At 48.4% G+C, this 9,513-nt stretch overlaps 1 protein-coding gene across 1 annotated transcript in view; it reads left to right on the top strand.

The window, feature by feature from the left end:
* The first annotated feature begins 3,283 nt into the window (after nucleotides 1-3,283).
* The window catches only part of PLD5 (phospholipase D family member 5), a 70,759-nt gene continuing 64,529 nt past the window's right edge, over nucleotides 3,284-9,513 (top strand). The window contains exon 1 of the mRNA XM_039914820.1: nucleotides 3,284-3,608. Coding sequence (XP_039770754.1) covers nucleotides 3,606-3,608 — 3 coding nt within the window. The 5' untranslated portion in view covers nucleotides 3,284-3,605. The remainder of the gene's footprint in view (nucleotides 3,609-9,513) is intronic.

Below are 9,513 nucleotides of genomic sequence, written 5' to 3'. Positions count from 1 at the left end.
ATGTAAATCAGTTGCTCCCAGGTTACCCACCTGGTGACGTCGATGTGTCGGCTGACGACAGAGGTGACCAGCAGGGCCCTGCTAGTCCAGCAGCGCCCTCCCGTCTGAACACCCGAGGACCACGTTTCCTAGTTTGGCAGAAAGCCGCGGCCTGCAGGAGAGCTGTTCATTCAGCGGATCGTATTTATTCATCGTCAGGTTGGACAGAGTCCATGTCCCACTTGGGGCTCACGGCCCAAGGAGAAGTCGGTCAGTCGGTTGCGCTGACTGAGCGTTTCCTGTGTCCAGAGCGCTGTACTAAGCGCTTGGCGGAGTACAATAGAAGAGGCCGCGTGGCCTGGCGAAAGGGGCGCGGGCTTGGGAGTCAGAGGTCGTGGGTTCTGATCCCGGCTCCGCCATCCATTCGTTCATTCAGTCGTATTTATTGAGCGCTTACTTTGTGCAGGGCACTGTACTAAACGCTTGGAAAGTACAATTCGGCAAGAGAGACGATCCCTACCCAGCGGGCTCACGGTCTAGAGGGGTAGGATCGCCACGTATCAGCCGTGTGACTTGGGGCAAGTCCCTTACCTTCTCTGGGCCTCAGTTACTTCATCTGTAAAATGGGGATGAAGCCTGTGAGCCCCACGTGGGACAACCTGATCTCCATGTATCCACCCCAGTGCTTAGAATAGTGCTGGGCACCTAGTAAGCGCTTAACAAATGCCATAATTAATTAATTGCTAAGCAGATGTATTCCCTGCCCACAGTGAGCTTGCAGTCTAGAGGATGAAGATAAGCCAGTTCCAGGACCCAGCCTCTACACATCGATCGATCAGTCACTGGCATTTATTGAGCGCTTTCTATGTACAGAGCACTGCTCTCAGTGACCCCCGATTTTTAAATACGACCTCCGTCTCCCTCTTAGACCAAGGGGGACGGGGACCGGGTCCGATCTGCTGGTCTTCAATCTACTCCGACGTTTATCGCAGAGTTTTAGCACCCAGTAAACAAAAAATCGTCATCGGTTGTATTTATTGAGCGTTTACTGTGTGCAGAGCACTGTACTAAGTGTTTGGGAGAGTGACAATATAACAACATAACAGATGCATTCCCTGCCCACAACAACCTCACAGTCTAGAGGGGGAGACAGACCTGAATATGAATAAATAAATTAGAGATATGGACGTAAGTACTGTGGTGCTGGGAGCGGGTGATGAAGAAAGGGAGCAAGTCAGGGGGACGCAGAAGGGAGCGGGAGAAGAGCAAAGGAGGGCTTAGTCAGGGAAGGCCTCTTGGAAGAGACGGGCCTTCAATAAGGCTTTGAAGGAGAGGAAGATTGGAAGAGCACAATACAACAGAGTTGGTAAATAAATGCCTTTTGAAATAGGGTGCTTAGCTGCTCGCTAGAGCTTCCCAGAAAAAGAACTTTCTTGTGTACTGTTAGTCATTTTTATCATATTGGAATTTAAGCAAGGATGAAATACGATTTCACGCATGATTCCGAAGGGGATATGAATTTCCATTCCTTTATTGTTGACCTTCCTAGCAGCTGGGAAAATGTCAGACCCGTAGAGGGTTCCCTATATGATTGACGAGAATTCTCTGATAACAGAAATGATCTTCAATATTTAATACCCTGACGTGTCAATCTGAAAGCGTACACTTTGAGGAAGAGAGCAGACTTTTTCTCTGAGCCCTTAGCCAGTGGTTGAGTTCTGGGGCCAGCTTTGATTTCGTGCAGGCCAATAGTCATCTCTGCCAAACTGGTGGGGCAAAGTCTACGTGCAGTGAAGTCGAATGGATGTTTATTTCTTGAAAACAAATAGGGAAACGTCTTCCTCCCCTAAATGGCCGTCCCTTCATTCTCAATTTTAAAACATCGTGATTATTTTTGCCGCTCCGGAGACTGGATACCGGCTGAAAAACCAGACATCGTTCTGTGTCCACAAGTTTTACCCAAGTCGATAATAACTGTGCCTCAGTTCTCTCAACTGTAAAGTGAGGATTCAATACCTGTTCTCCCTCCTACGTAGACTGTGAGCCCTATGTAGGGCCTGATAATATTATATCTTACCCCAGAGGTTATTTCAGTGCTTGGCACATAGAAAGGGCTTAACAGATACCACAGTTACTATTATCATAATTGCTGATAATAATAAAACGGTTATTTTTCATTCTAAAAGAGACATTGTTATGTTTTGGGCCTGTCAGTCTCACCCTGTAAACTCCCTATGGATTGGAATCATGTCTCTCAATTCGATTACACTACACTCTCCCTCTCTAGACTGTAAGCTCACTCTGGGCAGGAAATGTGTCTACCAACTCGTTTACACGATACTTTCCAAGCACTTAGTACAGTGCTCTGCACACAGAAAGCACTCAATAAATACCATTGACTGATTACTTTCCCAAGCGCTTAGTTTAGTGTTCTGCTCACAGGAAACACTCAAATATCGTTGAGCGACCGATTGATTACTGTTGTGGTTGTTATTAAGCACTTTCTCTTTGCTAAGTGGTGGAGCAAATAAAGGTAATCGTAATGGTACTTGGTAAGCGCTTACTTTGTGCCAAGCACTGCTCTGAGCACTGGGGTAGGTACAAGTTAATCAGGTTGGACACAATCCCTGTCCCACATGGAGCTCATACTCTCAATCCCCATTTTACAGATGCGGTAGCTGAGGCTCAGAGAAGTGAAGTGACTTGCCTAAGGTCACACAGCAGATAAGCGGTGGAGCCGGGATTAGAACCCAGGTCCTGCTGACTCCCTGGCCCGGGCTGTATCCACTGGGCCATGCTTCTTCCCTCTCTGCTTGTTTGTTTTTCGTAGTTTAATCCTTCAAATTAAAAGGTTCAGCATTAGCTGCGCCTTAATCCAGGGAGGCAGGGCGGTCCAGTGGAAAGAGCCTGGGTCTGGGAGTTGTGTCGGTGCGCCGCCGGGTCACCTCGGACAAGTCATTCACCCTCTCTGGTCCTCAGTTTGCTCCTCTGTAAAATGGGGGTGACAATACCAGCTGCATTCTATTTCGCAGGGAGGAAAAAACACAGTCGATGTTGGGGACAAGCTCGATAAATCCGAGGATTTGACTTCGGAACTTGTCACGAAACCCACCTCGCCCCCAGACGGCTAGGTCCTGTCGCCCCTTCCGTTTGCTGCCCGTCTTCAGACCCTGTCGTTCTTTTCCCGCGATGAAAATAGCAGTGGTGTAACAGGTCAGAAGGGAGGTGTTTTTGGTGGGTGTGGAAATTGGCACCGGGTAGCTCACACCCAGGCTCCGGGCTCCGATTTTCCTCGCCCAGCCACCTCGGGGTCCCAGTTGGAGAAGAGGAGAAGGGGAAGAGAGGTGGGATGGAGAAGACCGGCTGAAGCAGGGGCGCCCGGGATTCGCGACCGAGTGGCGTGAAAATTCTCAAATCGCTCCCCGCCGCTCCTCTTTGTGCTGGGTTTGGCTGTTCTCCAAAACATCAAGGCTAGCAATCGAGGGACTGAAACATAATCGGTGGAGATATGTTTTCGCCCCGTGAAACGTTCTCCGAGCGGCTCTGAAAGGCAGCGGCTCGTGACAGCGACGCCCCCCCCCCGCCCCCGGCCGCAGGACCCCAGCGGGAACGGAAACCGGATCGGGATGGTAAGAGACGCTTCAGTTCTCAGCGGACCCCGGGACTGTTGCTCTGAAAGGAGAACTGAGGAGGGGAAAGTGAAAATGGCAGGTTGGAAGGTTGGAGCCGTGCGTTAGATGGACCAGAGGCTCGGGAGAATCCGATGACACTATCGAAATATTCCATTCGAAGCCACCGGAACATTTGGTAGGGAGACTCGGGCGGGCTTTGAACGACGCCTCTGAAATCAGGGAACGGCGTTGACTAGAATCTGATATAGCCTGTCATCTGCCGCTGCTGCTTTAGCTCCTGAAGGGCAGCATACCAGGTGACCTTTTATGCGAGAGGCTTGACAGTTGCAATCTTGAAGTCTAATTTCTTAGAGGACACTGTAAACTCGAGATAATCTCTTGCCTGAGTGTCTGCTTCTGGAAGAAGGGCTTTGGCAGTTCGGAAGGGTTGCCCGTCATTATTTTAAAGCCAGAGTTCTTGTCTCAGTCGATGGATCACTCAGTGGTATTTACGGAGCGCTTTGTGCGGATCACTGTGCTAAGCACTTGGGAGAGCACTATATAGCGGAGTTGGGAGACACGTTCCCTGCCCACAACGAGCTTAAAGTTTAGAGGGGAAGACAGGCATTAATTCAGTCATTCGATCGTATTCGTCGAGCGCTTAGTTTGTGCAGAGCTCTGTAAGTAAATAAATTACGGTTCTGGACAGAAGTGCCGCGGGGCTGAAGGAGGGGTGAATAAAGGACGCAACTCTAAGTGCAAACCTGTCTGAACTAATTTTTCAAGATCCTGTAAGCTTCGTATTATGTGTGCGTAGGACTGAGACTTTAAGGCCTTAAACTTCTGGGTGACTTTTTTTTCAGTTGGGGCAGCTCTCATGCAGAATTCATTGTTCCCCGGCTGGTGCGAAATTGCAAAATAAGTTTATGAAATACCAGAGCCTTTTGTCTAGTTTTTTAAAAAAATATATAAGGGAAAGCTGAATTTACGACTTAAAAGTTACGCAGTTGATGGAGGAGGTGGGATGACCATGCATTTATTATGGAGGGTGGCCATAATAAATCTCTCTGAGAGAGAGACTTTCTTTGAAAGAATAAATAATCATTGACTTTAAAGATCAGCATCACCTCTATTGTCAGGAGATCAAACTTGAGCTTTTCACAGAGGTCTATAAAGAATGTAGACTGTAAGATCCTTGTGTAGAGGGAATGTATCTACCAACGCGGTTATACCGTGCTCTCCCAAGCACTTAACACAGTGTTCCGCATATAGTAAGCACTCAATAAATACCATTGACTGATTGATTGGAAAAATAGATATGATATTCATCACAGTCGGGAATAAACTTAATTCTTAGGGTATTAGCAGAAGCCTAGAGGAAAGAGCACATAACTGGGAGTCAGAGGACCTGAGTTCCAATTCCGGCTCTGCCACTCATCTGCTGTGTGTCCTTGTGCAAGTCACCTAACTTCTCTATGCCTCAGTTCCCTCATCTGCGAAATGGGGACCTGTTCACCCTCCTACTTCGACTGTGAGCCCGGGGTGGGACCTGATCATCTTGTATCTACCCCGGCACTTAGTATAGTCTTGACACGTAGCGTGGGCTTAACAAATACCTCGGTTGTTCTTATCAAGGTATTTACGTAGCACTTATAAGTGCCAAGAACTGTATTAGATACTGGATAATCAGGTGCTCTCACCTTATCGTGCTTGGCTCACAACTAGGAGGGAGGGAGGGTAAGTATCTGAACCCCACCTCAAGGACGAGAAGCTGGAGCCCAGAGAGTCTATGTGAAATGTCCAAGGTCACACAGCAGCCAGTGGCAGTTTAGGGACCAGAACTCAGGTCTCTTGACTCCTGCCCCTAGGCCACATTACCTCCTTGTATATTTACTCCTTGTATCATCCCCCAGAGGAAGAGATTGGCTTCCTGCAAGAGTGTGAACTGCTTTAGGACAGGGATTGTCTCTGCGAACTCTCTCATATTCTCCCAAACACACAGTAAGGTGCTGTCTAATCGGTAGGTGCTCAATAAACACCACAGCTTGAAATATGTTCCCTTGATTTCACAGCCAACATGCCATTCCCTTTCCTTGTCCAAATTTAGTGAAGACGGTACCAGTGGAAGCATCCCGGCTCTGCCACTTGTCAGCTGTGTGACTGCGGGCAAGTCACTTCACTTCTCTGGGCCTCAGTTCCCTCATCTGTCAAATGGGGATTCACTGTGAGCCTCGCATGGGACAACCTGATTACCCTGTATCTCCCCCAGCGCTTAGAACAGTGCTCTGCCCATCGTAAGCGCTTAACAAATACCAACATTATTATTATTATGTAGAAAGTTCAGATGCGGCAGATTTCCAATCAATCTGCAGGATTTACTGAGTGCTTACTCGTCGTCGCTGAGTGTCGCTGAGCACTGTACTAAGCTTTTGGGAGGGCACAACATAACTGACTTGGGCTGTGAGTCCCATGGGGAGAGGGATTGTGTCCGACTGAATTAATCTGCATCGGGTCCCAGTGCTTAGAAGTGTTTGACCCGTCCTTAAGCACTTAAGTACTCCCCAACCCAAAAAACAAAAAACAGAGTCGGAATAGACATTTCCTGCCAACAAGGAGCTTACTGTCTTGAGGGGGGTTGGATGGGAAGTAGCAAGGTGTAGTGGATAGGGCCTGGGAGTCAGAAGGTCATGGGTTCTAATCCCGGCTCTGCCTCTTGTCTGCTGTGCCTCCTTGGGCAAATCACGTCACTTTTCTGTGCCACAGTTGCCTCATCTGTAAAATGGGGATCGAGACCATATGCCCTACCTGAGGGAATGTATCCAACCTTATTTGCCTGTATACACCCCGGTGCTTAGAACACCGCCTGGCATAGAGTAAGTGCTTAACAAATGCCACCATTAACCTTACAACACAAAGAAAGAAACGGAGCAAGAATGTGGTTTAACGTGGGGCAGTTTTGATTTGCTTTGCATTTCCCCCCCCGTTTCTTTCTTCCCAGCAAATGGGATCGCTCGGTAGAAAACAAGATGGAGGAACGCAAACATCTTTCCTTACTGGAATCTTTTGTGGGTCTCCTTTGAGTCACTCAGGCACAGTTAGACCCTTTTCCAGGCTGGATTCAGAAATCCACATTAAAATCCAGACATTCCTCTCGGACAGCCGTGTAGACGGCAAAGTCAATGGATATGGATTAAATCGGGCTTCTTCGCCTTCTCCTCCTCCTTAGCCAGGGCATATTCCTTTGGAGATGAAAAACAATCCCATGGGAATGAAGGGAATTTCCATCAGAGCAGCATAACGGCACAGCTGAACAGTGCATGCGGAGAAAATAATATCCTTGTTAGAGACTGCAGGAACGGGTAGTAGTTCTGTTCAGTAAGAGAAAACAGAATATTTTTTGGCGGGGAGGGGAGCGTAGGAGGGAAAGCACAGCATCCAGCACAGTGTCGGATCAGAATTAAAAAAAATTCAGATTCAGTACCTCTTGGCTGGAAAATTGTCCCGACACTTGGTTGTTTTTCTTTGATGCGTAATTCACGGGGTGGTGAAATAGCCGGGCCTAAATCAATAGGCGTGATGGATAGACTGGCCTTAAATCCAAATGAGCTTCAATTGACTCTACCATTAAAGAGTAACACTTTCTTCAGGAAAAAACAAGTCAGAAGTGTCGGGCTTTAGAGAGTGAGACTATTTTCTCCCCTCCATGCCAAGAGAAATCTCCGAGCAATCAATGGGCTGAGAAACGGGTCTCGGATTGCAGAGGGAGAGAGGGTGCGGGGAACGTGATTATTTTCTCTTCTGGGGAGGAGACTTAATCTTTGCGGCTCTCCCGTCGTGACTGGTGGAGCAGTCCCGTTTTATGCCAAGCCGGCAGCCCTGAGATTAGAGAGGTCCTTGGATTAATTTATTTGTTTGGTTTCAGGCGTGAGATTGAAATGTTAAGGATAGGGAAGCGGCGTGGCCTGATGAAAAGAGCTCGGGCCTGGGAGTTAAAAGAGCAGGGCTCTGATCCCGGCTCTGCCACGTGTCTGCAGTGTGACCTTGGGCGAGTTACAAGCTCAATGTGGGCAGGGAATGTGTCTATTGTTCTATTGTACTTTCCCAAGCGCTTAGTACAGTGCCCTGTACCCAGGGAGCGCTCAATGAAGACGACATCGCTTGGTTGGATATGATCCCTGCTGTCAAGAATCTCTTAGTCCGAGAGTCCCGTGTGTGACGGGGACTTGGCTGACCTTGTTTGTATCTATTGCAGTGCTTAGTACAGTCCTTGGCACACAGTAAGGACTTTAACACATTCTGCTCTTATTCTTATCATTAATAAGGCATTTACAGCGCAGTCAGACTGTTTATCTTGAAGGCTTAGGATCTGTTGTAGAAGAGATTAGTATTAAGGCTGGTGCGTGATACCGCTCTGGAGAAGGCTTTGGAGGAAAAGTTAACTTGAATTTGCCAAATTATCCTTCCTCCCCCCAAAGTTGGCATCCTATGAGAACTGAAGTCGATAAACCCCGGGCTCCTGCACGGTGATATTTATAGGGTTTTTGACTGGTGTCACTTTATCTTTCCTCCTTCCTTGGTTAAAGAGCTTTCTGGGGGCCTTACACTGCCGCTATTATTTTAATAATTAACCAAAACTCTTGGGGGATGAGAATACCCTGTTGGGAAAGGAGGTCCTTTAAGTAGGAATAGCAGCAGGACATTCCAAAGCGAAATGGACTGCTAATGGGTTTTGGAGTGGAATGACCCTTACCAGTAATGCCTTTAAGGCAGTCGCATGGGTTCTGATGCAAGTGGAATAAAGCGGGGGTAGACAGGATGGGGGCTTGCTCCTGGGGAGAAGAGGGGAGAGAACAGAGGAGAGGATCGTCAAGTTCCGTTGTGGGCAGAGACTATGCCTACCAATTCTCTTGTATCGTGCCCTTCCAAGTTCGGCACACAGTAAGAGCTCAGTAAATACCACTGATTAATAATTATGGTACTTGTTAGGTGCTTACTCTGTACCAAGCACTGTTCTAAGTGCTGGGGTAGTTACAAGTTAATCAGGTTGGACACTCTCCCTGTCTCACACGGGACTCACGCTCTTAAACCCCATCTTCCAGTCAATGGATATGGATTAAATCGGGCTTCTTCGCCTTCTCCTCCTCCTTAGCCAGGGCATATTCCTTTGGAGATGAAAAACAATCCCATGGGAATGAAGGGAATTTCCATCAGAGCAGCATAACGGCACAGCTGAACAGTGCATGCGGAGAAGATAACATCCTCTTCCAGATGAGGGAACTGAGGACCGGAGAAGTGAAGCGACTTACCCAAGGTCACACAGCAGACAAGTGGAAGAGCCGGGATTAGAACCCAGGTCTGACTCCCAGGCCCGGGCTCTATCCACTAAGGCACGCTGTTTGATCCCAGAGAGCGGGCGGCTTGTCTACCGAGTCTATTGAACCCTCCCTAACGTTCAGTCCGGTGCTCCACGCACCATCGGGGCTCAGTCAAGGCGTTTGATCGTCGATTGTCGATGTTGGCGCCCTCGTAAAACCGAGGACTCGGGAGAAACGGGGCCAGTGTGGCTGGGAAGGAAAAAGTAGCAGGAATGCATTTTAGGGGTGAATCCGGGCCACCCGTTTAGGGGTGCTTTGCTGTTTATCATCTGGCGGGGCCGACTGAAAGGGCTCCGCGTGAGGATCTGGCAGGCTTTGACTGGGAGCCTGTCTGTGAATATGTGGCATCCCAATTCCCTTCGCAGAAGAATTCTGACATTCCAGAGGGTTCTTTGTCGGGACAAAGAGGCGGAGCAGGCATCAACTGAGCCTTGTGTTCTGTAAACCGTGGGTCGCCAGCGCTGGAATGAAAATATGCAAAATTGGTTCAGGATTCTATGAGGAAAATCCCCAGAGGAGTGCAGAAGTCCCCAACACTTGATTTCCCC

The sequence above is a fragment of the Ornithorhynchus anatinus genome, chromosome 19 (assembly GCF_004115215.2).
Source record: "Ornithorhynchus anatinus isolate Pmale09 chromosome 19, mOrnAna1.pri.v4, whole genome shotgun sequence".
Taxonomy (NCBI): domain Eukaryota; kingdom Metazoa; phylum Chordata; class Mammalia; order Monotremata; family Ornithorhynchidae; genus Ornithorhynchus; species Ornithorhynchus anatinus.
This window is presented reverse-complemented; position numbering and strand designations above follow the sequence as displayed.